This window comes from Salvia hispanica, chromosome 6, assembly GCF_029641045.1.
Source record: "Salvia hispanica isolate PSC_SH4W2 chromosome 6, Shi_PSC_v1, whole genome shotgun sequence".
NCBI lineage: Eukaryota > Viridiplantae > Streptophyta > Magnoliopsida > Lamiales > Lamiaceae > Salvia > Salvia hispanica.
In genome coordinates this window covers 14395996-14423680 of record NC_142697.1, presented here as the reverse complement: position 1 = coordinate 14423680, position 27685 = coordinate 14395996, and the positions used below count along the sequence as shown (strand labels likewise).

The 27685-nt window shown below is 36.3% G+C and overlaps 4 protein-coding genes across 19 annotated transcripts; 1 reads left to right on the top strand and 3 right to left on the bottom strand.

The window, feature by feature from the left end:
- Positions 1-2080: 2080 nt before the first annotated feature.
- Positions 2081-2617, bottom strand: LOC125208669 (zinc finger protein ZAT18-like). Its single transcript, XM_048108321.2, has one exon. It carries the CDS (start codon positions 2591-2593, stop codon positions 2165-2167), a length of 429 nt encoding a protein of 142 aa, XP_047964278.2. The 5' UTR covers positions 2594-2617; the 3' UTR covers positions 2081-2164.
- Positions 2618-6819: 4202 nt separating this feature from the next.
- Positions 6820-8836, bottom strand: LOC125208667 (glucan endo-1,3-beta-glucosidase-like). The gene is made up of 3 exons (XM_048108319.2): positions 7723-8836; positions 7364-7622; positions 6820-7038 (listed from the first exon to the last, which is right to left on the bottom strand). Exons 1-3 carry the CDS (start codon positions 8797-8799, stop codon positions 7010-7012), a joined length of 1365 nt encoding a protein of 454 aa, XP_047964276.2. The 5' UTR covers positions 8800-8836; the 3' UTR covers positions 6820-7009.
- Positions 8837-11572: 2736 nt separating this feature from the next.
- LOC125206253 (putative lysine-specific demethylase JMJ16) lies at positions 11573-20525 on the top strand. 12 transcript variants are annotated; one of them, XM_089062086.1, is made up of 13 exons: positions 11582-11753; positions 12282-12305; positions 13384-13673; positions 13761-13835; positions 14286-14363; positions 14535-15062; positions 15178-15402; positions 15849-16010; positions 16839-17207; positions 17929-19327; positions 19420-19523; positions 19669-19866; positions 20025-20525. In XM_089062086.1, exons 3-13 carry the CDS (start codon positions 13386-13388, stop codon positions 20322-20324), a joined length of 3726 nt encoding a protein of 1241 aa, XP_088918212.1. In that variant the 5' UTR covers positions 11582-11753; positions 12282-12305; positions 13384-13385; the 3' UTR covers positions 20325-20525. The 12 variants fall into 12 exon arrangements, 10 of the variants coding, with proteins under 10 accessions (XP_088918212.1, XP_088918211.1, XP_088918213.1 ...); XM_089062085.1 differs by having other exon boundaries at positions 12216-12305; XM_089062079.1 differs by having other exon boundaries at positions 11583-11753; positions 13131-13673.
- Positions 20526-20901: 376 nt separating this feature from the next.
- Positions 20902-24148, bottom strand: LOC125203474 (low-specificity L-threonine aldolase 1-like). 5 transcript variants are annotated; one of them, XM_048101825.2, is made up of 10 exons: positions 23995-24148; positions 22667-23114; positions 22241-22352; positions 22112-22162; positions 21872-21943; positions 21647-21779; positions 21496-21554; positions 21333-21433; positions 21153-21219; positions 20902-21059 (listed from the first exon to the last, which is right to left on the bottom strand). In XM_048101825.2, coding segments are annotated over exons 1-10 (1086 nt in total). In that variant the 5' UTR covers positions 23996-24148; the 3' UTR covers positions 20902-21017. The 5 variants fall into 5 exon arrangements, with proteins under 5 accessions (XP_047957782.1, XP_088918215.1, XP_047957783.1 ...); XM_089062089.1 differs by lacking the exon at positions 23995-24148 and adding an exon at positions 23638-23791 and having other exon boundaries at positions 21153-21233; XM_048101826.2 differs by lacking the exon at positions 23995-24148 and adding an exon at positions 23638-23791.
- Between the last annotated feature and the right edge of the window lie 3537 nt (positions 24149-27685).

Genomic DNA, 27685 nt, shown 5'->3' with positions numbered 1-27685 from the left:
AATCATGAACCGATTTTAAACGTAAATTACCTAAAATATCCAATTATGTACGTAGAAAGTATGTACGTTTATCACTGCTCATTTTTTATTGAACTAGACGTGTGTTAGTGATTGAACTGCAAGTCTACACCTCGTCATATTTTTCTATCCCCTTGTGCTTAGGAATATGTTTAAAATATACTCCTATGTAAACTTGTACTAGTATAACACTACTAACATATATAGTAAATTTTACCTAAAACACTAAAATTAGGCCTGCTTATTCGGTCGGTTCCGGTTCTAACCGGACCGATTGACCGGTTAACCGGTTTTAAATTTTCATAAATTCAAGAACTGGAACCGGAACCGGAACCGATCGGTTCCGGTTTGGAACCGGCCGGTTAAGAACCGGCCGATTCCGGTTCCGAACCGGAACCGATGTGTAATTTTAATCCGAATTTATTTATAATTTTAAATAGTTCAATACTAAAAAAATAATAATCCAACATCTAGAATTATAACAAATAATACCTAAAAATTAAAATAAATACACAAAATACAAACCAACAATACAATAATATTCATATATGGATAAGAGTGATGCCAAGTGTAGTAGGTCGGGTCGGACTAGTTTATGTTAGCAATTTTTTACTAATACAAAAATAGGAGTTCTAAACTTTAGCAATTTTTTTTAAAAAAATGAGTTTTAAAATTGAATTTCATTTTCCCTTTTTTGGCTAAACATAGTATTTATTGGAATTTCCAATACTAATTGATATTGTTGTGACTATTTGGTTTATACCGGAACACTTAATAAATTATTCACAAATATGTTAAAATCGTATGTTAAATGAATTGTTACATAAATTTGTAATAAATATATCATATGAAATGATATTGTATTTGTATAAGTTCTTTTGAAAACTAAAAACAAACTTATGATGTTCTACTCATTGTAGTTAGTTCATAAAAAATGGATTAGGAAAATAATTATAGATTCAAAGTATCACAGATTAAACATTTAAATCTAAAATTCACTCAATGTTTCAAACTATTTTACTTTAATTCAAAATTAATTCAATAAATTAGATTTTTTAGTATATTAAATTATAAAAAAATAAAATTGAATTATAATCCGGTTCCCGGTTAGGAACCGGTCGGTTCCGTTTCCGAACCGGAACCGGTGTTATTTAAAAAGTTGGAACCGGTACCGGAACCGGAATCGAATTTTCCGGTTCCGGTTCCTCAATTAACCGGTCGGTTCCGGTTCCAATTCCGATTAACCGAGAACCGGAGAACCGTTTAAGCACCCCTAACTAAAATAGCATCAAATCAGGTACATGCACAAATGGATTTAATTTCCTCTTCGATACTGTAAATCCATTTTGTTTTTGCTTTTAACTTAAATTATATAGTGAGATATATACGGAATGATACATAAAAATGAGATACATAGAAGTATAGGAGAGTGTCAATTGCTAACTTATTATTTAATTGCTAGCTACAACTAATTTAAGATTATAGAATTTTAGAAAACTTGTGGTCTACAATTTGCCACGTGTAATTTTCGATTTTATTAATTAAATTGAAAAAGATAAAAAAAAAACTACCAAATTAGGGTTTTGGATGAAAATGTCAATACAGTGTTTTGAAAATATCAACACAATGCTTTGAGAATGTTAACGCATTGCTTATATTGACCTTCTACATGTATTATATTGACATTTTTTATATACTATGTTGATATTTCTGCTATACGAAAAAATTAAAAAAAATTGAAATTTTTTTCAAATTTTGACGTCGAAACATATGCAAGTGAGATCTCGTTAGAATCCTTATGAAATTATCTTTAATTTGATATATGTTGTGTGAAAAATTAATTTAAATCGAGAAAGTTATATGCGTTTTAAAGTAATGAGATATTTTTCAAAAGTTCGTTACAACTAATTTGTTGTAAATTGACCTTAACGTTTTTTGTTGATCGTATTAACATTTCAGGATTGATAATCTAGACTCTTAATTTGAATATCTAATGACTATTATTTAGTTGTAATTAGCAATTAAGTATTAATTAGCAATATAACACTCACCATAGATTACATATATCTGAATAAACGAAAGAATATATAGATAATTGAATAAAAGGTGAATGTTGTGGTAAATACAAAGAAACAGAAAATCCTAATCATAAAAAACAATTAACGGCAGGAGCGATGCTGGCTGAAACAAACTTATTTTGAGAGGGAGTGAGGTTCAAATCCAGCCAAAAAACTCTCCTGCTATTCACAATCGGTTTGTGACCTCTGTGCCGCCTCATGTGGCCGCCTAGCGCTTGCCCGATTGGGAACTCCACCCCGCAGATGGCGCATTCGTGCGTCTTCGGCTTCACCTGCGTCGCCTCCGCCGCCAACCTCGGCTTCTTGTGGCTGGCGCGGTGGCCGCCGAGAGCCTGGAAGGACGGAAACTGCCGGTTGCATGTCTTGCACCCGAACACGCGGTTTATTTCTTCTGGTTCTCGACCTTGGCTGCCGGATAATAGCATCAGCCAATTGGCCATCGTATGTATGTTAATATCCTCCACATCGGATCCTTCTCTATTTCTCTTCATCACCATTTTAATTTGTTTTTGTGTTTGATACTTTTTTTGAGTAATGGAAAATGACTGCCAATTGAGGATGTATATATATCCGAAATTTGGGTAGATGGACTATTACAAATTCAGAATAGACAGTTTGACTTGATGCAAAACAATTGACCTTTCATATACAGGAAATCAGTTAGAAAGGGAGAATTTGGACGATGCTTCCTCTTTCAGAAAAAAGTCAAATACGAACTATGAATTATCAAAATCTGGAACATCTTTAATTATCAGTTTTCCATTTATATCAATCGCTTTTGTGTAAATTGACTAATTTTCTTTTAACCAAATTTATATAAAATTAAATTCGAAGAAATTACTATAATTGAGAAAAATCAGTATTTGATGGTAATATTTAGATAAATAAGTATCGTAACATAGATTTTAATTTCATTCGATATTTCTAGAGCTTTAGCGCTCAAGTTGTTGACAACAATTATTATTTTGGAAAATACCTAACTAGATTTATAGTAGAATAAAATAAAATGATGTGTGTGAAAGGAAGTGAGAATGCGTCACTGGGCGCGTAAGCTAATTAAGAGTGTATAATTTATTACAAGTCGAGTTTAGTAGGAGAGTCGTGTGTGGCCGGCGAGCATAGTAGACGAACAACTACGACTTCTGCACTTTTTTCATATATACACACTATATACTCTATTATTTGTGCGCTACTAATTACGTCACAATTAAATTAACCCCTACAATATGATATTCAGTTTCAAATTTTCTAGATGAAAACCGAAAGTAAAAGCTCCTATCGCTACCTACAATAATATTCTAGTGTTTGAATGTATAGTTTATTTATTGTCCTTGAGTGAATAAAAACACAATAGTATAAGAATTTATGAGATGGATTATTGCACACTAATTGAATTGTGACGGACTAGTTGAAAATCTGACTCTGACTAGTATTTTTCTACTAACATTATAAGTCGTAATTAACACAATAATAATGCGTTTTAACTAATAATACTACTAGTATGAATGATTAAATTTGAAGTCGTGTGAATGAGCCGCCAAAGTAATTAATAAAAGAGCGTGGAACACAAGTTATAAGTTGGGGATTAGTTTGGTTATCCTATCTTTACTTGTTGCATTCGTATGTCACTTCTTCTAGATAAATCACCTCTACTGATCGTCCTACGTTTACTCAACACCAAATTACCAATTAATAATTTACCCTAAACAAAAACCTGACAGATCAAATAGTATAGGAGGATAATGTGTAATTTGGTTGGTAATCAAGGTTAAAAGATAAAACTTTTAAAATTTTGTACAAACTTCCAATTTCAAAAGATGAAAAAATATTATTACAAAAAATTCTAGTGGTGATAACCCTGTGAATTGGTTTTTTTGAGAGATCTGAGAAATTTTTGACCGAGTGTCCGGATACTTTCGTGGTTTGGTGAGGTTGTGGTAGTATCTACTTGTTCCTCACCAGATATAGGGTTTTACGTTGCATCACTAGTCTGCCCTTGAGATCTTCGGTAAAAGTGTAGTGTAAAAGACATGTGTACGTGATGCGCTTTTATATATAACAATAATAGTTGACTGTAAGTGTGTATTACAATATAGTCAAAATTAGTGTGGGTTATATTCAAGTTTGACTGTAGCATACTGGATTCGTGTTCATCATTGAGTTGAACGGGTCCTATTTTTGGGTTTGTATATAAGTAGTTTGATTGCTATTAGTCTACCCAAGAACGATTCAATGTGCACATTTAGAGCACTCACAGTAATAGGTGAGCGACCGGCTAGCCGATACCCGACGCTAGCCGGTCCGCTCGCTGAACTATAGCAATCGGCGAGCGCTCGCCGATCCGCTCGCCATCATTGTAGGCTGGCGATCGGCCAGCGATCGGCCAGCGCAATTTTTTTTTTTTATTAAATTTTCAAAACACTATATAAACGCAATTTTCACGTCATTTTCATTCACACCGCTTGTTTTAACGAGTTTTCTCTCTCTCTTAATTTCTGTACAAGAACAACAACGCGAAATGAGTAACGCGGGTGGTAGTAGTGGTAGTAGTGATGAGGAGTACGAACGGCAAATGGACGAAGCATTGGAGGCCTATACGGAGGGTGAGATAGACCGGCTGCTACAAAGGGCTATGCAGCCGGCGGTACCTCGACGTCCACCCGTGGTCCACCGCCGAGCAGTGATTCCTCGGGATCACGCAGCTGCACATCAGCGGCTATATAACGACTACTTCGCAGAGCGACCGCGGTTTAACGCCAACATGTTCAGGCTGCGTTTTAGGTTGCGCAAGGAGATGTTTATACGTATCGTTGACACTTTGGAGCGTCGATATCTGTGTTTCCGCTTCAGGCACGATGCGGCTGGCAGACCCGGCCACACCCCTATTCAAAAGTGCATTGCGGCAATCAGGCAGTTGGCCTACGGAGGGGCGGCAGACATGTGGGACGAGTACCTCCACATAAGACGAGTGCCCTGAAGTGTCTGAAGACTTTCTGTGAGGGCGTCGTTGAAATATTCGGGGAACAGTATCTTCGAAGCCCTAACCCCCAAGTCTGTCAAGATCTGTTGCAGATGCACGGGGAGAAGCATGGGTTTCCGGGGATGTTAGGCAACATAGATTGTATGCATTGGGAGTGGAAGAACTGTCCCGCTGCCTAGAAGGGGTTCTCCACCCCGGCTACAAGGGAAAGAATCCCATGATGATCTTCGATGACGTAGCTGATTACCGGCTGTGGATTTGGCACGCGTATTTTGGGGTAACCGGATTGAACAACAACCTAAACGTCCTCAACTCGTCGCACCTTTTCAATGAGCAGTGCCAGGGGGTCGGTCCGACCATCAGTTTTGTCACCAACGGCAACCGGTATGATATGACCTACTACTTGGCGGATGGGATATACCCTAGGTGGCCCGTCTTTGTCAAGACAATCAGATGCACAAATGAGGACAGGAAGGCCTACTTTGCGGAACGACCGAAGTCGGCACGCAAGGACGTGGAGCGCGCATTTGGTGTTCTCCAGGCTCGATGGGCAGCAATTAAGGGTCCAACGCGTTTGTGGGATGTCGGCTGCATTGCTTCTATAATGTACGTCCAAGCCACGGCGTAGCCACCCCCAACGTACGAAGGGGGGTACCTCACGATGAAGCCGGCCGCCTCCAGGCACTTGCCGACATGCACCAAGTGGATGCGCATATACAACTCCAAAATGATTTAATTGAAGAGTTGTGGGCGCGGAGGATCGCATAACGATAGTTATTTTGGTTTAATGTATTTTTTTTATTATGGTATTTTTTTAAATTAATGTAATTTTTTTTATTTTAGTGAAAGTAATGAATTTTTCCATATACGTGCCGTATGTTTAATTCCGCATTTTGTGTTTAATTCCATAAATTTATTAGTTGTTTATTTTAATAGTGTTGATGACGTGGCTAGCCTATTGCTTGTCCAGTTGCTTGTCCTGATGATGTGGCAGGAGGAATTTTAGTACTGGATGATGTGGCAGGAAGAGAAACAGGTTAGCCTATGGCTAGCCTATTTACCATTGTGTATGCTCTTAGTAGCTACTTTTCATTAGGAAAATGATATATATCCTAGATTTACATAGGAGGTGTTCGGTTTGCAAGATTGTATCCCGTATTAAATATGTAGTGTCTGTCTTTGGTTTATGAGATTCAATCCCACAGCTCAATTCTAGAAGGATAATCTTGGGATAATTAGTCATAGCTAACCCCCTATGACTAAATAATCTCACAACTCAATCCTAAATTATATCTTAATATTATTTTATCTAGGAAATCGAACTCCACCCTATTGTTTAGTTTTCGAGATAAATTAACAGTATACATATACTACTATTTCTCTGATACAGGTTAGATCGGTGTTGTTTTCCATATTTTATTGGGTTTATTTAAGCCACCATATAAATTAACCGAGTAACGTATTATCGGTTGTGCATTACCCTTTTGAACTCGTTGATGTAATATGAATTTGGCAATTAAGGGTAAAATAATCTTTTAGGCCATTTTTAATTACTTTTATGGCTATTTAATTTATATTTTACAATATGAAAATGACTATTAATATATTAACTCTGTATATTAAAAATTACTACTTGCGATTATATAACCAGAATCGGTGATTTTTTATAATTAGATACGTATAATCGAAAATAAAAGACTGTTTGTGTGTAGCATGTTACTCGTTAAGAAAACAAAGCACGCATTAGTTAATTTGATGCAAATATAATTGAGTGAATAATGAAATATAGCAACAAATATATATTGCGAAAAATATATATAGTTGTTTGGAATGAATTAGTTATAGGTTGATCCCTCTTTCTAGACTTCAGACATATAAACGGAGTATAATTAATTGAAGTCTAAATCTCACCACCAACAAAAATGGCTTCTTCTCAAGCGACGTATTTGCATGCAGGTGTACCTGAACAACACAATGCACCACACAAATATTACTCCCTCCGTCCCAGATAATTTGGGACACTTGACCCGGCACGGATTTTAAGAAATTTAATGGAAAGTGAGTTGAAAAAGTTGGTGGAATGTGGGTCCTACTTTTAAAATATTAGTTTTATAATAAAATGTGAGTAGGAATGAGTTAGTGGAATATGGGGTCCACTGCCAAAGATGATAAAAGTGAAATGGGACAAATTATGTGGGACGGCCCGAAATGGAATACTGGGTCGAATTATCTGGGACGGAGGGAGATTTCATAAGAAGAGTGAGCTTGAGAAAGGGTTACGACTTACTAGGATCAGTTGAGATAACTACACCGGTGCCGGCGAAGTCACAACTGTGTGGATTGAGACCTTGCGCGTGAAAGTAAGCATTCATGGCGTAGGAAGCGTGAGCTTTAAGAGTGTTGGGTGTGAAGCACGCGCCTCCCTCTTGAATGGGCTTGCAGTCTATCCCTTGGCTGCACGCGTAGTTTATGTTGCTCTGCAGCACCGCCTCGCTTGTGTCCGAGTTGCTCACGCACCACTTTTTACCCATCCCAATCGGAATATTCTGCACCATTACCATATCATATAGAAATAGAAATGACTTTATTATGTTAGAACATTAAAAAAAGGAATATGACTTTACTAACGCAGCATCGCTAAGTTACCTTAGCAGGGGCAGCACCAGCACCAGCACCAGCAGCACCTCGCATGATTCCTACATCATAGACCGGAGTGAAATCGGGTCTGAAAAGGCCCAAGTTCTTCTCCGCCAAAGAGCCCGTCTTTTGATTCTCATTAAAGAGCGCAAATATGTAGGTCTCAAACCTCTTCCGTGGCATCAACGGCGTCCCTCTCCCGGAGCCGAAATGCTTCACCAACGCCCCATTGTATGCGGCCGCGTTCTCCACCGAGCACTTAGGTTGCTCGAAGACCTCCCCCTGCGATGCCCACCCCGTCTCCCCCACCGAAATCGCCACGTCTCCATACCCCAGCTTCTTCATCGACACATACACCGAATCCATCAAAAAGTCAAAGAGGTTCCCATAGGTGCGGCGCGTGTACTTGTCGAAGAGCCCCTTATTAGGGCGGAAAAGCGCCATGTCAGCCTTCTCCGGTGAGTACATGAAGAAAGGGTAAGGGTTGACCATGAACGGCGTCTTTGTACGGCGGTGGAAGTCCAACATTGGCGCCAGCACCCCGACGTCCCAGCCGGCTCGGAAGCGGGCCAGGCTGGGGAGGTCGGAGGGCTCAAGGATGGCGAGGGAGTGGGCAGTGGTGACTGCGATCTCATTCATACCTTCCATGTGGAGGGCCTTGTGAAGGGCCTTCATGGCGGCAACAAGGTTGTCGATGAGGTTCTGTGGACCCCAGTGGAGGACCTCGTTCCCCACGATTAAATAGTTGATGTGTGTGTCAGGGTAGAAGGGCTTGATGTGGGTGGAGACCCAGCGGCGGGCGGCCTTGGGGGTGGTGAGGGAGGGGATCTGGTCGTTGGGGACTGTGACGGCGACCAGGATGCCGGTGTTGGCGAAGGCGCGGAGGATGTCGGGATTGACGTCGAAGATCTTTATGCGGTCTATGGTTGTTTTGTCCTTGAGGAACTGCGCCACCTGGGCTGGCGGCGGGAGGTTGTCGCCGAGGGTGCCGTAGTTGACGCCGATCGAGTGGACGGCGCTGGCGGTGGCGAGGAGGAGGAGGGCTACGGCCGCCAGCCGGGGGGCATCGTGAGAAGCGAAGACCATTTTTGTTGGGGTTGTGATCTAGAGGATGATGGAAAGAAATTAAAAATTTAGAGGGTTTTTATATACAACAATTAATATTGGAAATGGATTGTCCTTGTTTTCTTCGATATTTATGGGAATTTTGCGATGATGATTAGTTATCGCGTGGTCGTCAGAAAATCCTAATTTAATCACCATGTATTTATTGGGGTAATCTTGATAAATTTGTGTTCAACCTTGACCGTCTAATTACATTCAAAATCCCTATAAAAGATGGATCTATGTCTCATTTCTTATACTACATGTTTCAGTAGCTCACTAGCTACTTAACTGAATATCTTAAACGGTGTAAGAATCTGTTTGGGTTGTCTGTTGATTGCAATCGGTGTAAGAATTCGTTTGGGTTGTTTGTTGATTGCATGGTACTTAGCACTCCATCCGTTACCCAAAGTTTATCCCATTTTATCGTTTTCATCCGTCCCTCAAAGTTTGTCCTATTTGGAATCTTATCAAAAATAGACATTAAATACATTCTCAATCTCCTCAATGTGTGATTTTTATTCCGCTACACTCCTTCATTTAATACAAAGTCAAATAATTTTTTTAAACCCGTGTCAGGTCAAATTGGGACAAATTTTGGGGGACGAAGGGAGTAACAAATAACTAGAGTTTATGGAAAAATTGTTACTCCCTCTGTCCACTTTTTATAGTGATATTTTGAATCGCTTTAATAAATTATTTGACTTTATAAAGAGAAATGATGAAATAAGTTATTAAAATGTGGGCCTTATATAATTTTTTTTAATAATAGAATGTGTGAATAGTGGGATCCGCTTACTTAGAATGAGAAAAATTAAATGAAAAATTTAAATCGCGATCACGTTAGAATGGCAATTGAAATATTTTGTCATGAAATGAGGGAGGATTATGCCTTGTTACAATTGCGTACTGTATTAGTCAATTTGTCAATGCAAATTAAAATTTGAACGGCACCTAAAATTGTACTTGGACTTAATCTATTGGATTGAATTAGGAGTCAATATTCCCAATAAAATTATTTAGAATCCTCCTATAAAGAAGTAATTAATGTTTCCGGATATTTAAAAGAAAATATTCCGGCTAATATCACCAGACAAGTTCACAAAATGCAACAAAAGGCTGAAAACAGTTATTTGTAATTAAAAATGGTTTTAAAATGCGTAAATGAAACTAACAACCCAGAAACAACTTGAAAATCACATGCAAACTATGCTAGATACATTTAAGCAGTCCTGAGGAAAAACAAATACCAACTGCATCAATTTCAATGTGGAACAACAATACAATGTTGATCAACATCACTTGTATGGCCAACGGATCTCCTATTAAGAATTGTGAGAGTTAGTAGCTAGCTATAAGACATTATTAGTTGTAAATTGAATAATAGTATAAAGCCTAGTGTCAAATTATTTCTCTTGCATTTCTCCTATTTTTATGGAAAAGTAAAAATCATTAATGTAATACTTCCTCTGTCTATGAATAGGAATCTCGTTTTTTTTCATGAACAGGAATCTCGGTGAATAGACTTTTATTGTAGATGGTATATTCCACTAACTCATTTCACTCACGTTTCATTAATAGTATAATATAAGTGAGACTTATATGTCATTATTTTTTTTTTCATCCACTTTTTTAAATATTATCTAAAACCGCGCCAGAAAGAAATGAGACTCATATTGCGGACAGAGGGAGTATGAGTAAGAGTTTTTGTGTCCACTTCCATAACACTTAAAGCAACACAAATTTTAAATTAAACTTATTAACTTAAGGTAGCATACTATTAGCATTGCAAGAGATTATCAAGCAACATGTATGAGTTTATTACTAGTATTACTTAAAGTCTTAAACTTTGTAAATCATAATTTATTTTACATACTCGACAATATCAAGTTCATCATTTAGAGGGAAAAAATGAGAAACCACAAACGAGATAGCTGTCAGACTAAATTTAGTACTCACTTAAGTGAAGAATGAAAACTAAATTAACTACTCATCTTTGTTCGTTTATATGAACATCTCGTGTTTAGGAACTATGAGTATATAAGTAAAGTAAAATATAATATCATAGAACTTTCAAAAGGTTTGATTTTTTCCATGAATTTTGAAATTGTTAAATAATATCATGAATTTTACCCTAAGTTTGTTATTTCTCAAAAATGCAAAAATTAAGGCAAATAATTTTATTTTACAATTTTTTTTTTTGTAATTTCTTGACAACAACTTTGAAAGTTTCAAGTTTTTCAATCTTTGAAGATAATTTTTCTTGAAGCACACCCTCCAAAATTGTTCTTCAATCTATTAATATAGTCGGAATTTCATTGGTGGAAAATAGTAATAAACTCAGGGTAAAGTTCGTGATATTATTTGTTAATTTTAAAGTTCGTGGGAAAAATATAACTTTTTGAAAATTCCATGATATAGGTGTGTATGTCCAAAAAAAAAAAGTAAAATTATATGAGTATACAAGTAGTACTAAAGATAATTGTGAATATTAGTGAAAAAAAAAGCAGCGGCGCTTTATTAATGTGATGACATTATTGAAAAAAGGCAGCGGCACTTTAAATGTATCGCCTTTTCTGTTAGAGTGGAATCAAATGTAACCAACATAATGTACATTTGATCAATAGTTGCTTATTAAAAAGTAAAATACTACTAGTACCATATTTGTAATAGTCCACTTCAATTGTAGATAATGTATTTTATGTCAGACAAATTTTGATCACTATCCGCGAGAAAAATCTAAAATGTTTTGAAGAAATCCCCCTTTTTACGACACTAAGAAATATTTTGGATATACATATTATAAACGTGAGATGGCGATGAACTTATTAACTAACAAAACAAATTAGGAGTTTGATCTTAAGCAATAAATGCTACAAATATAATTTTAACCAGGAATTGGTGATGATGAGCACATGGTTTCATAGCAAATCAAGGTCCGGTAACTGCTACAGTTTATGCATTTCTTGTATTAGGAATTAGGGTTTTATTTCCTCTCCTTTGCTGTGTTTGATTCCTTAGGCTTAGTACTACTATTGAAGGGACTAATGAAATTGTTTTAAGCAACAAAGTTGGACCTTTATTCTTTAGAGAAATTAATTGATATGGTATGTACCCTTATCCACCTTCATGTGAATTCAGAACTAAGGTTGAAGCTAGATCAAATCTGGGCTTAAAATAGTAATTTTTGCTCTGGTTTTATCGAACTGGGACTGTTCTTTAATTTTTCATCAAATACAATCTGTAAAATTGGTCGATGTTTGCGTGACTGCAAGTCAATTGGAAGTTGAATTAGGGTTAGATCTGCTTATTCATATCACGATTTGACCCACTTTCTTCAATTTGTGTTTTTGCTCTGTTGAGGGCGTTTAAATGTTGATCTGACATATGATTATTAGGGTTTGATTTATTGATTATCCGTTTCTGAACTGTACATCTGTTTCGGGGTTGTCTGTTTGCACCAGGAGGTTGGCAATTTGGGGAGCTAAGTAAGTACTATAAATTAGTCAGATATGTGAGTCTGTTTTTTATATTCTTAGATCTAAATTGTCCGTTTATATATTCAGTCAGATATACGAGTCTATTTTTTCATTCTTAGATCTAAATTATCCGTTGTGATCTGTACTGTTTCTCGTCGCCAATGACTTTTCCCCCCACCCCCATTCTTAAAAGCTGTTAATCTGATGGGTTATTCGATGTCTTCTTAATGATGGAGTATTAAATTACTTTGACGGGAACCAATGTTTTCGATAAAACGATAACATATGCTAGAAGCTACCGTGAAAGTCTAAAACCATTATTAAATGAAATAGACTTGTGTTCCTGTTACAGTCTTTTGCGTGATTGGAAAGAGCAAAAAATATGATCCAGAAATTGACGTATTCTTATCAGCTGCATGATCTAATTAAAGAATGATTTGGGAGTTAAAGTCATGTGAGAATGATAGATACATTGTGAGAATATGATGGATTTGCTAATATTTCCACCCAGATACATTATTTGCATTTTGACTTTTTTGGTGACTTCTGCCTCACAAGCTGCTATAAGATGCCTCTAGATCTGTTAAGACTCACTGGGATCAACTTAGTCTTATATGACATGGTAGCTTCATAGTGACATTCCAGTGGCATTTCCTTTTCTTATCCTTGTTCAGTTTCCTATCTCTGTAGAAGGTAGATCAAAATCGAAGTTCATATAAGTATTTAATCTTAATACAGCCCTGTGCATTCGAATAATTTAAAATATTTTGGTGTAACTTTCTTGATTTACGAAGCTGCATTTACTTTCCAGATAATAGTAATCTTTTTGTGCAGGTATTAAGCAAGATTCAGAAAGGGCAGTGTTGAATAAGTTATCTGGATTCATTTGATTGATCTAGGAACTCAATTCTGCTATCTTGTGACTATTGGAATTTTGTAAATACTTTCAGCTTCTAAAATCAGATATCTGTGCCCTAAGAAAACTAGCTTCAAGTCATTTGTTCACTACTTCTTTTCGGGCAGCATCAGTTTATCATCTTTGAGAAAAATGGACTTTAGCCTAAGTTTTGTCACTGTTTATCATCAGTAATGGGCACAGAACTTGTTGGACCTTGCATCAAAGACGACTGTATGGAGATTCCCTCAATCCCCCCTGGTTTTGAGTCACTTGTGCCCTTGACTTTAAAGAGGTCAGAGGATAATCAAGTTGGCAGTTACTCAAGCTCTGGCAATGCTTTTGAACAACAAATAGTCAAGACAGAGGTGGACTTTGACAGTAATGATGACTCAAAAGCTACGAAGTCCATTACACGTAGGGTTGGAATAAAGTATAGCCAGCTTGATCACAGTTCTGGTGATGAACACGAATCTCAGCAGGTTGGTCCAGTGTAGCTCAATGTGATATGTGCACTCGCTCTTCCATGAATCTATAGTATAATTCATTACATAATTTGCATTCTACAGATGCAGCATGTCTTGAGGCACCAACTCCCTAAAGGGATCATTCGTGGGTGTGAATCTTGTAAGAACTGCCAAAAGGCAAGTCTCTCAAAACTTATTCATTTCATTTCTAAAGAAATGCAAAGTACAAGCAGTTGAGATGTGATCATGTAAATACTTATTATGCAACTACATTCTGAAATATTTTCCTCTCATATCATCCTTAATCAACTAGGGTTACTCTACAGCTTAGGAATGTTAGGGGATGCTCGCAGTTAATACATTGGTTTTTGTAAATTGTAATGGTTGTGTTATGATGGATGAGTTCATAATTAGAAATTTATTGGTTTGGAAGATGAAAAATATGTTTGTTTGATTATTTCTAGCAGGCATTGGTTCCAACTCCAAGTGTTAATTACATTATCGCTTTGTGCTGGTGTGTTTATACTATAGTTGTATACCTGTTGACCTAATTGGATATTTAAACTTTGTTTTGACTTTGCATGCTAGTTGCTACAAATGTAAACATGTTAAATGAATTTGGAACAGGTAACCGCAAACTGGCGTCCAGAAGAAGCTCGCAGGCCCGATCTTGAGGCGGCTCCTGTGTTTTATCCTTCTGAAGAGGTCTTTATTGTCCCTTGAATTACTTGTAACCCATATCTTTCAAACCTCAGTAGACAGTAACAATCATTGGATGTTCACCGTATTGATTTTGATATTTACTATGACGTCAGTTTGCTTTTAATTATTTTCTTTATGATAGTTCATGATTGAAATTATTTTTCTATCTGATAGGAGTTTGAGGACACCTTAAAATACATTTCTAGTATACGTGCTAAAGCAGAAATTTATGGGATTTGCCGCATAGTACCACCTCCTTCATGGAAGCCTCCTTGTCCTCTAAAGGAGAGAGAGATATGGGAGAAGTCCAAGTTTGCTACTCGAGTTCAAAGGATTGACAAGCTTCAGAATAGGAATACAATGAGAAAGATATTGCAAGTTAATCATAATAAAAAGAGGAAAAAGAGAAGATGCATGAAAAATGGACTTGATAATGAAACCAATAATGAGGAAATCAAAATCCCAGATGAATTTGGACTACATGAGGCTGATAGGTTTGGCTTTGAACCTGGTTCAGAATTTACCCTGGATGCATTCCAGAAATATGCTGATGATTTCAAGGTCCAGTACTTCCGAGGTAACAATAGTTCAGAATCGGTAGGTAATGGCTCAGTGATTCAGCGGCAGGACTGGAAGCCTTCAGTAGAAAATATTGAGGGAGAATATTGGCGGATGGTGGAGAAACCAACTGAAGAAATTGAGGTAATTCTATAATTTTTCTTCGGTTGCTTTTAATGTTCTAGAATGATTTTTTCTAATCAGTGTGAAACTTATAATCCATGCATTTAAATTCTGATCTTTTTAGCTTCCGTTTTAGGTGCTTTACGGGGCTGATCTCGAAACAGGCGTATTTGGCAGTGGATTTCCTAAAACTGCTGAGCAAGTTAGTTCAGATTCTGATGTAAAGTATATTAATTCGGGATGGAACTTAAATAACTTCCCTAGGCTTCCGGGTTCTGTTCTCTCATTTGAAAGCAGTGATATATCTGGTGTTCTAGTTCCTTGGCTGTATATAGGGATGTGTTTTTCGTCGTTTTGTTGGGTAAGGACTGTCTTCTCTCTATTAATCTGGTTGTTTTCTGAGACAAATATTCCTATGTTGAACACACTACTCTCTTAAATTATACTTATCTCTGCATATAACTGAAATAGATAAATATAATCTGTAACTAAGAACTTGTGTATAGTTAAGCTCAGCTAATACTTTGAATTTAAATAAAGCATATTTTTCTTCACATTATTTAAGCCTACCTCTTTTTCTCTCCTTTATAGAGATACTTTTGGCAATTTGGAGTATTAATTGTACTTATTTGTTCCTACACTTGCCTAAAACTTTCCAATGCTTAGATTTAGGTTCAGCATTATGAATGATTTTTTTAATTGATCTGGGTCAATCTGTTTTCCTGTTGACCATCATCCAGTGTTGATGCTTTGTGGCGATTCTGGCCTTCTTCTATTCCTTACTCTTGTATTGTTGATTGGTAACAGCATGTTGAGGATCACCACTTGTATTCATTGAATTACCTGCATTGGGGTGCTCCAAAACTGTGGTATGGGGTTCCAGGATCGGATGCCCTAAAGCTGGAGGCAGCCATGAAGAAACATCTGCCAGACCTCTTTGATGAACAGCCTGACTTGCTTCATAAGCTGGTATGAACTATAATTGCAATTGGTATGGAATTAAGAAATGAGCTATGAGGTCTTCTTTGAGATATGTTTATCCATTTAACTACTTCAACAACGTTAAAGTTGCTTATCTGGCAAAATATGAGCAATTGGTTTTGATTCGCATGTAGTTAGTAGGTCTCTTTATTTCTGTTCTTTACTTGATTGCTTCTGAAATCACGGACATTTCCCATAAATTCGGCCAACTTAAACTTTCAGTGGATTGGAATTTAGAGCACTATCATCACATATGCCGTCTAAGAATATAAGGTTCTAAACATATGTCATATGCTACAACATTTTAGAATTTGATTTGGCCAAATTTCAGGTTTTGGGCAAGTATGGGTACAAAATCCATTTGTCTAAAATGCAATCATCCAGTCACTGGAAAGTATATTTGCTGGAAAAAATTTGTTTAGGAAAGTTCTACAGTTGTCATTATTAAAGAGATTGGTTTGCTGTTGATAGTTAAATTGTACTCTCTCCGTCCCACTACAAGTGATTGATTTTTGGTTGTCCCACTATAATTGATTGATTTTCATTTTTAGCAAAAATATAAACAATACATTTACTCTCTCTTACTTTATCTCTCTCCTACTTTATCCTCTCTTTATCTCTCTTACTTTATTCTTTCCATTTAACTCAATAAATACCATTTCTTAAATCTCGTGCCCAAAAGAAATCACTCACTTGTAGCGGGACGAATGTAGTAACTAATACAGAGGTGGTTGTTCTGTAGCCATCTCTTATTTTGACAATGAGTCGTTGACACGGAATAATGTGAGTTCAACCAATATTCAATATATTTTGCAGGTCACTCAGCTTTCCCCCTCAATCCTAAGATCTGAGGGAGTGCCTGTTTATCGGTGTGTCCAAAATGCTGGGGAATTTGTTTTGACATTCCCTCGAGCATATCATGCCGGATTTAATTCTGGCTTCAATTGTGCTGAAGCAGTTAATGTTGCTCCTGTTGATTGGTTGCCTCATGGGCATAATGTTATTGAGCTCTATCGTGAGCAAGGCCGAAAAACATCCATTTCACATGATAAACTTTTACTTGGTGCTGCTAGAGAAGCCGTGAAAGCAAATTGGGAATATAATTTACTGAGAAAGTCTACTGCAAATAATTTACGATGGAGGGATGTTTGTGGAAAGGATGGGGTTTTATCTAAAGCGCTAAAGGTATTGTTCTTCACTCACTTGGTTACGCTTGGTATTATTTCATGCTCAAACTTATACATTTTCGAGCTTAGCATTAGTTGCACTTGTAAGTTGTAACTATTGAAATGTACTAAGGACTGAAAAAAAATTTGTTTGCTAATTATAATTTTGAAATTGTTAACATGATTCTGTTATATTACCGGGGGGGTCAGTTAAGTTCTGTTTAAAAGGTAGATATTGCGTTTATGATTGGAAAATGGTAGTATATCACATAACATCCTGGAATTTGTTCAAATTGATACGGCCCATTTAGGTTATGCAAATAACTAATAAGTGCACTTTTCAAATGAGAAATTATCAATGCATACAAACTTCAAGTTTCTTTTTTCTAAGGAGATGGTGCGGGATTTATTCTTGCTATCTGCCGCAGATAAATTATTTTTTTGGTACTGTAAAGGATTAGGTGTAGTTGCTTGTGATTGTTGCTTCTGCTACTCCCCTTAGCCTTGCACACTGTGCAAGAATGTTCTATAGGTCCTAGGAGTAACCGTCTGTTTTCGAGATGGATTTTCCATAGCTCGGACGTTCTTCTTAGCAAGAATTATTCAAGTAGTTTACAACAATCGCGAATACAGATCATTACATGAAATTTCAATTATTTATAAGGGTTCTTGTAAAGTTTAGCTTTTGCTATTCATATTATGATTCTGAAGAACTGAAGGAATTTCTATATTATGGGTAGGCTCGCGTTGAGACAGAGAGGGTCCGGAGAGAATTCCTTAGCAGTTCCTCAACGGCGCTGAAGATGGAGAGCACTTTTGATGCTACTAGTGAGAGGGAATGCAGTGTATGCCTGTTTGATTTGCATCTATCTGCTGCAGGTTGCCACCACTGTTCACCCGATAAATATGCATGCTTGAACCATGCTAAACAGCTATGTTCATGTTCATGGGGTGCTAAGTTTTTCCTTTTCCGCTATGACATCAACGAATTGAATATCTTGGTTGAAGCTCTAGAAGGGAAACTAAGCGCAGTATATCGATGGGCAAGACTTGATCTTGGGCTTTCTCTAAGTTCTTATGTCTCCAGGGAGAATAAGCAATTACCTGGGGTCAGTGGTAAATTATCACATGCCTCTCAAGGATCGGCAGTGAAAGATATGGGTTCCCAAGTCACCATCCTATCTTCAAAAGAACAGAAAGGCAAAGCAGATGGAGCTGTTCCGAATCATACCAACTTTGTTGGCAGCCCAAATTCTTCTCAAAATTCGAAGCCACCTGTGGTGGTATTGGCTCTGCAAAACATGAAGGCAACAAACTCATCTTCCCAGAAAGCTGAGGTATCCAGTTCTTCTCTGGATTGCAAGCCAGAAAACTCTTTGCAGTTAGCTTCTAGATACAAGGCCTTGTCAAACCAGCTTCCATCCACAAAGGAAAGCTTAGCTTCGGAGAAACATGAAGGGAATCGATTGTCATGTCCTGGTAGTAATGAAGTTGTGCTCCTCAGTGATGATGATGCGGGAAGTGAACCAAGCGAAGAACCTTCTGTTGTAAAGGAGGCATCTGAGAAGCATACAGTAGGAATTCAGAAGCAAGTTTGCCCTGAAAATATTGGTTCTGGTCATTGTCTTGACAAACCAGCCTCAACAACTGTCGTTGTTGACCATTCTGCAATTCTTGAGAGGATGAAGAATGGTTCTGGTTTAGAGGGGGTAAAAGTTGAAGACCACGCAAAAGGTGAAACGTGTCCTGATACCAGTCCACATAGCAGCCCTTGCTTTAAAATCTCCATACCAGGTAAAGGTTCTAGTGGAGATGTCCCAAAAAAGGAGACTCCGAAATGCAGTGATGCCAATGTAGATGGTGGCCACAAACCAAAACAAATCTATGAAGAAAAATCATGTAATGGAGATAGTAAAAAGAGTGTGGAGTTAATTGTTGATTCTGGAGCAGTTGACAACAGTTTAACTGTGCCATGTAATCAGTCTGGCTCCCCAAACATCTTGGATAGATATTATCGCCAGAAGGGGCCTCGCATTGCAAAGGTGGTTAGGAGAATTAATTGTAATGTCGAACCCTTGGACTATGGGGCTGTGTGTGCTGAAAAGTTGTGGTGCGACAGTCGCGCTATTTACCCAAAGGGTAAGTGTTGAAAAAATGATGCTGAGTACTTAGATGTTCTCATAGATTTTATCTGTACTGATCATAATGAAATGTTTCTCAATTTAATGCAGGATTTAGGAGTCGGGTCAGGTACATAGATGTCACAGATCCATCTAACATGTGCTACTATGTCTCTCAGATTCTGGATGCTGGACAAATTGGACCTCTATTTATGGTAATCATATTTTATTCAATGTTTTTGTAGTCCATTTGTGCGGTTCAGAAACATGTTTGTCTGTCACCCCCTCCCCCTCTCCTTAATATCCTGTTGATTTGAGTTCATTTCTAATTGTGGTGGTTCTAACTTGTTGGACTTGTAGATTTCTGTGGAGCATTGTCCTAGTGAAGTATATTTTCATGTCTCTGCTGCTAGATGCTGGGAGTTGGTTCGGGATAGAGTAAATCAGGAGATTGCAAAACAACATAAGTTGGGAAGACAGAACCTTCACCCTTTGCAGCCTCCAGGGAGTCTGGACGGAATGGAAATGTTCGGCTTTTCTTCTCCAGCTATTGTGCAGGCAAGCCATTAAATCGGTTCTATTTGCAAGATGATGAGCTTCAGTTTGATTTATGTAGTATAATCTGTATGATTCTTGATTCTGGGCAATTGACACATCTCTCCCCCCCCCCCCCCCCCCCTCTCTCTGATGCCTGTATTCTGCCATTACTTGTGCAGGCAATTCAGGCTCTTGACCACAATCGTGTGTGCTCAGATTACTGGAGATCGCGGCCGCTGATGCAGATCCCTCAGCAATCTCAGTATGCAGAAAGTAGCAGTGTGAAGAGTGAAGATGATGAAGGCAGGAAAAGGGAAAGGCGTGCTGCTGCTGAGAAAATACTTGACTGTCTACTAAAGAAGGCGAGCTCAGAGGAACTACAAACCCTGTACAGTATTACACATAACAACAATCCCACCAGCGAGGAGCAGAGCTTATTAAACCGCCTTCTCAACGATGCGATTCACAAGCACCCCTAGTAGACTTCCTGCCTTGCTGGGGGCTGTATTTGTAAATGCTGAGCTCCATTTTAGGTTATCATACAGATCTGCTAATTTTGATTCTCATTCATTCCTGTGCCAATAATAGTAATTCCATTCTTTCAATCGACGTGTTGTTATCTGGAAATTATGATGTAGATATTCCAAATTTAGTGAAATACATTACACCAGTATCATTAACATGTACTTGTAACATTTTAACATGGGCACTGACATCTACCGTACCTGATTTTGTTTTCTTTGTGAGTAGCCTTTTGAATTACCCAAATCTACAACAAAAAAGGAGTTTATGACCTACCTTACAAATTTGACAAAAATTTCAATTAAAAGACATACCATCTCCGTATGTGAAAAATAGTTTTGGTTATGAATATGAACGACACAAGTTTTAATGCAAAGTTGATAAATTAAGATAGATAAAGAATAAAAAGGAGTTGAAGTGCAGTAAATATAAAATGAGATATCTCATTAGAGAGAAAATTTCAGACTAGTTTTGATGTTCAAACTAAAATGAAAAAATAAGTCTTTTTTTTTGTGGACGAAGATAATACTACCATTTTATGCAAATGAGACATGGAAAGATTTCATTTAATAGTGCGGAGTTCCATAAGTAGTGTGTCACCACTTCATTACAACATAGCAAAAATTAAAACCCATGGTCACATAGAAGCCTCAGTTGACACCATTTTTATCAGGGAGACCAGTCACAATTTTCTGCAAAGAGTGACATCAAATCATCATCAATTATAGCCCAGCCATATTTACAGATATAAGAAGCATAAGTCGACACCAAAATAGTTAAATAACCTGGATGCAACTTATGGTGTACTGCACGTCATGTTCTGAGATCTGATGGTGAAGGACAAGCCTAATTCTGACATGTAAAGGCTTTATCAGAATCGTGCAAACGGACTCATGTCAAGATGATTTTCATCACTGGTAAATATGGAACATAATAGTGTTGAAAAGGTAATAGAAGAAACATACTTGCATGGACCTTCCTGCATTGCATGTACACCATGTACTTCCAGCTTTTTCATTAGTTCGTCTCCAGTTGTCCCCGACTCCTTAAGAATGTCAAAGAAGACCTGATAATGAAGGAACATAAGATCATGTTATTCTATAAGAATTTGCACAGAAGGATACTCACAATATTGGTCTCAACAGAATCCAGGTCAACTTTCAATCCTTTGATATTGTTAATCCCCGCTGACAGAGAATGAAAAACATGAGCCAAAAAACTAGAGGTGAGCATAAGACTCGTAAGACTGAAGGCTAAACACTGTAATGGCAACAGGTACCTGCCAAAGCCTTAGCATTCTTATGATCGCCTACGAGCTTTTCAACATTTTCTTCCACTGCAACTATAGCAGCAGCACATAGGACACCAATTTGTCTCATGCCACCGCCCAATGTCTTCCGAAGAATCTTAGCCTTTTAATTAGAACAAAATTGAGGGAAGTTGGTAGAAAGTTGCATGGAAGCAAATTTGACTGTAAGTAAAAATAAACCAAGATATTGTTCACCTTGTAAATGAAGTCCTTTGAACCTGCAATAATAGTTCCAGCTGGAGCACCAAGCCCTTTTGACAGGCAAGCCTATAGACATCACATATCAATTTTTGTTCCACAGTAAGTCAGTGAGGGTGGTGGAAGATATCAACCAAGAATACTATGAACTTACGATGTACTAAAAAATTATAGGAGTACTTTTATATAAAATTTCATAGAAATTCTTATGGATGATGCAGAAACGATTGAACCTACCGTTACTGAATCAGCAGCCTGCACAAGTCTATGCACTGGAACCCCTAGAGCCTGGGGAACAAGACATATCCAATCACACAACTAGCTACTCACAATTTTTATATTTGGCAAGGACATTATTTAACTCACCACAGATGCATTAAAAATACGAGCCCCATCAATGTGGAGTTTTAATCCATATTTCTTTGCTAGCTCGCCAACTTTGTCTGTATATTCAGCAGAAAGACATCTACCACCGGAGCTGGATCATCAACCATTTTCTCATAGGCTCAGAAGCACGTTATTAAACATAAATCTCTACTTCTAATCAGTAGTATAGCTCCAGAGAGGAATAAATATTAACAAGTTACAGAGAATCAGATAGTGTTTCTGAAACAACTCCTTCAGAAATACATATTCCTTGAGATTAACCACTTAATTGAGTTCACAATGTCCAAAACATAGCCAAGAAAATTGTCATATCAGTTCTTTTAAAATATCTTGAACTAAAAATGTACTACGGTAAGTGATAAAGAAGTGTATAGCTATCAATTAAGTAGGACGTCATAAACTTACTGAGCATGTGAATTTTCCAAGCAGATGAGCCTAGTTGTTGGATAACATATTTCAAAGCTTGGATCTCGAATAGATTCTTCAATTCGGTCAATATCCATTGTTCCATCTTCGTTGTTCTTCACTGTCCTAGGATGTACGCCTCCAAGCGTAGAAATACCTCCATTTTCATAAATATGGATATGGGAATAGTCTCCAAGAATGACTTCACTTCCCCTGATCTGACAGTGAATGAGCACGCAGATTAGGTTAGCCATGGTGCCTGACGGGACAAATAATGCTGCTTCTTTCCCCATGATCTTTGCCATCTTTTTTTCAAGGCAAGCAGCAGTCGGGTCAAAACCAAGTACATCATCGTCAACTTCAGCACTTGCCATTGCAGCCCGCATGGTTTCGGTTGGTTTGGTGACAGTGTCAGATCGAAGGTCCACTCTTCTTGTCACCATAGTCACTAATTATGACAAAACAAAGCGAAAAAGGTTAGAAAACTTGAACTAGAGATAGAGAGATGGTAATACACTAAATCATCTTAAAACCAGACGTTTAAACACCCAACTAGTTTTTATATTTAACCTGATCAAACAAGTGCCCCTGTTTTCACTTATATGTATGTCTTGATAATAAGATCTCAAAGGGAACAAATATGACAAAATTATACAGATCACCACTCATGCATAACCGCATAACTCAATATTTATGATCAATTAACTATGAAAAACACATTTTCTTCCTTCTTACATATCTAATTATTTGAATTCAAATACAGCAAGATTCCCAGATATGAAAGGAGCTGTTGCAGCAGATTCTGATAAAATTCAAGAAACACAGAAAGAATAAATCGTCTAGAACCTATAATCTTCTCAATACCAAATCAGACTTTCTATGGTGAAAAAATACAGGTTGAAGAACATGAAAACAGGCGATTGAGATATAAATTAACCGTCAAGAAGAATCAAAAGATAGTGAATTAGTACTTGGTGCTACGGATCCACTCGATGAAATTAGCACTTGTCTACAAAATAACTGAGGGTACTCACTCACATAGGGAAAACACTAGAAGAAATCATACATGTCACTCTCTGAATCTAACCCCACCAGCCTTTACCCCACCACAACAACTGCAAAGTGGGAATCTTTTTGCTTTGGCAGTGAAATATTATGTCATGCAATACATCGAACACTTTTGGTTCAATCAAAAATGTCCAAAATAATCTGCACACATACATACATGCATGGGGCAAATTCACGGGGTGTTAAAGTGACACGTCAAAAATCAAGTAATTGGAAATTGGAAATTGGAAAAATCGAAGAGTTTAGTTTCATCAACTCACTTTGCTTCTGTAACCTCTGTTTTTGCCCAAATGCTTCAACGGTTTGGGGAAAGAAGAGATGATGAATGGGGTTTGTGAATTGTGATTATTTATGGAGAATGAATGAATGGGGTTTGAATATGATTAATAGGAAATAAAGTTGGTTTTGGAATTTGGCAAGTCTGCATGATGAATCCAAGGTGGAATGAATATGATCAATAGGAAATAAAATTGGATTTGGAATTTGCGATGTCTGCATAATTATTACTCCAAGGTGGAATGAATATGATAATTAGGAAATAAAGTTGGTTTTGGAATTTGCTAAGTTTGTGGAAAGATAGAAAGAAGGCGTTAGAGCATTTCCAAGTTGGAATGGGGATTCAATATTCAATATTTGTATTAATCATTATTCAGTTGCCATTGAATCAATATAATATTAACCCAAATACAGTAGATTTACTTACTTTTTCTATACAGAATAATTGGAATTGAATATATCTGGGATTCTCGGTTGGGAAGTACTAGTATTTGTTTTGATCTGTCAATCTGGCTTATGGACTATAATCAGATTAAAATTTTATTGGATTGGAAATTTTCCATCCTAATCCTAACCATTCGGGTTTCGGGCTAGCCCAAAAGACTAATCGGTTTAAAAGCAAATAACTGATAAAATTTCCAAGTTTTGCATAGCATAAATTTAATGATAAACTTAAAAAATTAATATTTTAAAAATAAATATAAAATTTTAATATTTGAATGATACTCTTTTTAAGTCAATAGTATTTGAAGTTGTAATTTGATTATTCACTTCCACCTCATATCCTTAGACTCATAATCACCTATTAAAAAAGCTACTACCTCCATCTCACAATAAGAATCCTATTTAATGGTAAATAGGTCTCACATTCCACTAACTTATTTGACTCACACTTCATTATAAAACTATATAAGTGAGACTCACATTCCACTAACTTATTTAATTCACTTTTCTTTACATTTCTTAAAACTAGTGCCCAAACCAAATAAGGCTCCTATTGTGGGACGGAAGAGAGTATTAAATCAAAATAGAAATACAATTTAATAATTTAAAAATTATATAAAAAAAAGTAAAATCTTATTGTTAAAATGTTCTTGCAAAGAATTAATTAAAAAATTCAAATGCAATAGCAAAAAAACCTAAAATCTAAAATGGAAAACTTGCAAAAAAGATAGTTAATCGAATACAATAACTTATATTCTATATTTGTATTACTCTTGACATTCACATTTTATCTCTTTATATATTTAAGTTCTATTCTATATTTGCATTGAATCAATTTAATATTAATCCAATTTATTACTTTTCCATACATAATAATTGGAATTGAATATATGTGGGATTCCCAGTTGGGAAGTACTCCTTCCATCTCACGATAAGAGTTATATTTGATGTGAGCACGTGTTTTAAGAAATGTAAAAAATAGTGGATTGGAAAAGTTAGTTGAATATGTGATCCATATTTTTATATTGATTTTATAATAGAATGTGAGTGAAGTGAGTTAGTAGAATATGAGACCTACGTACTGGTAAAATGTGACTCTTAATGTGGCGTTAAGACGCGCAACCTTTTTGGCGAATTCTTTTTCAAAAATTAAATTTTTATTAATTATAGTTTAATTTGTGTAATCCTACTTTTTAGGAAAGTATACATAAGTTGTTTTTCTCGATCTCTTTTACTAGTGTATTCGATGTGGATGCCACTCGCTACGTATGGGCATCACATAGCCATCTCATTGACGGTCGAAAGGAGGTGTGTGGTGGGACATCCCACCCACCTTCACTTGATCTTGTGCCCGTCCCTCCCACTCACATCGCGTCTTGTGATGATCCCGTTTGTTCGAGGGACGGGACTGCCCAACCGCATTGTGGATGTCATAAACAAATTTACCAAACACACATTTTATGATATTTACGTCTATTATCATATAACAATATATAAAATTAATTTAATTGTACTTCCTCCGTTCCTGAAAAATATGCACTATTTTCCTTTTAGTCCGTCCCTAGAAAATATGAACATTTTCTCTTCTCTGTAATGATCAGGTGGAACCCATTCTCCACTAACAATACTTAAAAAAACTTTCTCTATTTATCTCTCTTTAATTTTACCAATTATGCATTAGAATCCGTACCGTACGCAAAATTCATGCTCTTTGGAGATGAAGCGAGTATAATTTTTATTTATATAGGTTTATGCTATTGAAGCTATCATCAAACAGGCCATTAATGCACTTGAAATTTGGATGTGCATTTTATAAGCGAAAAAAATACAAAATGCGAGTTAAATATAAAAATATGGTTGTCCGAAATAGTGTTATACTTATATGATTCTATCGTCACTTTTATATGATTGTCCTTTTGCTCTTTTTTTCGATACCAAAAATGGGTGTTAATCTGTTATGGGATTGATATTTGATATCATCATTTATGCTATCACTATCATTGAGAGGAAGTTAACTATCATTAGGTTATGAGATGTTTACTCTGGCTTCGATTAATTTAGCAGTGTTCCCTTTTCACTTTTAAAGCTATAATATTGTCAACATCTATATCATACTTAGAACCATTAATCATTGCATGGTTATATATTATAAACGGTATTTATTAATTACGTAGAAATTATAGAAAAATAGAAAAAATAAGCCGTGTAGACTCTAGAGTACTCCGGACAAAGAAATATACTAATCAAATGAACCAGAAATGATAATGAAAACAAGCAAAACTAATTGGTAAGTTGAGTATATGAAAATCTATTCTCGCATAATAAATTACGTCTCAACTAATGGTTTTGGTTCGACATATCGTCTGTAAAGAAAAAAACTTCCTTATATTAATTGTGGAGTGATATATGCATGACAGAAGAAATGTCATCTAATCAGCGCCAACTAGATTAAAAACATTAAACTTTGAGAGAAATATGATAAATTTTGATAGAATTGTTCCTGGATATAAAATATAGTCTATAGATTGGCAATTGATTCGAATTATTAATCATTTATTTTCGTTAGTAGAAATTCACAACACTCTTTTTAGTGCAATCTACATAGAATTTTAACAAATACACCTTTATACAAGGTTAAATTGCTAATGATTTTGAAGTTTGGAAAGTTGGTATAGTGATAAACATGCACAATGAATGAATCATCTACTCAGTGATGACATGTTCCCAACGATCACTCATTCAATGGTAGTCATCACATTAACGTGTTGGATAATGACAAATTGATGATACACACACAATAACACTATTTTTAATTTTCTCTTATTTTTTATTTTATTAAAAATTATATTAATACACGTGATTTTGTAACTTTACCATTAGAACATAAAAATATATTATAAAGATAATAAACAAAAAGGATTGTGATTGATGGTCAAGAATTGTTGATGAAAGGTGATAGCAACTTTGGATGAGTATCTAGTCTCTTCAATTTTCACTTTTTTATTTTAATTTTTAAAATCTAGTCCGTTTGCCTTAAGATGATGAGGCTGCCACGACTCTTGGAGTAGGCCACTTGATAACTGATAGCTAACAAATATAATCAAATTAGCCAGCTATATACATTATTCAAATAATCCATATGGTGGACTCGTGATTCTATTTCTTTCTGATAGTAATCTCACTTTCTCGTTAAAGATGACTATTTCGTTTTTCACACATATTTTAAAAAAA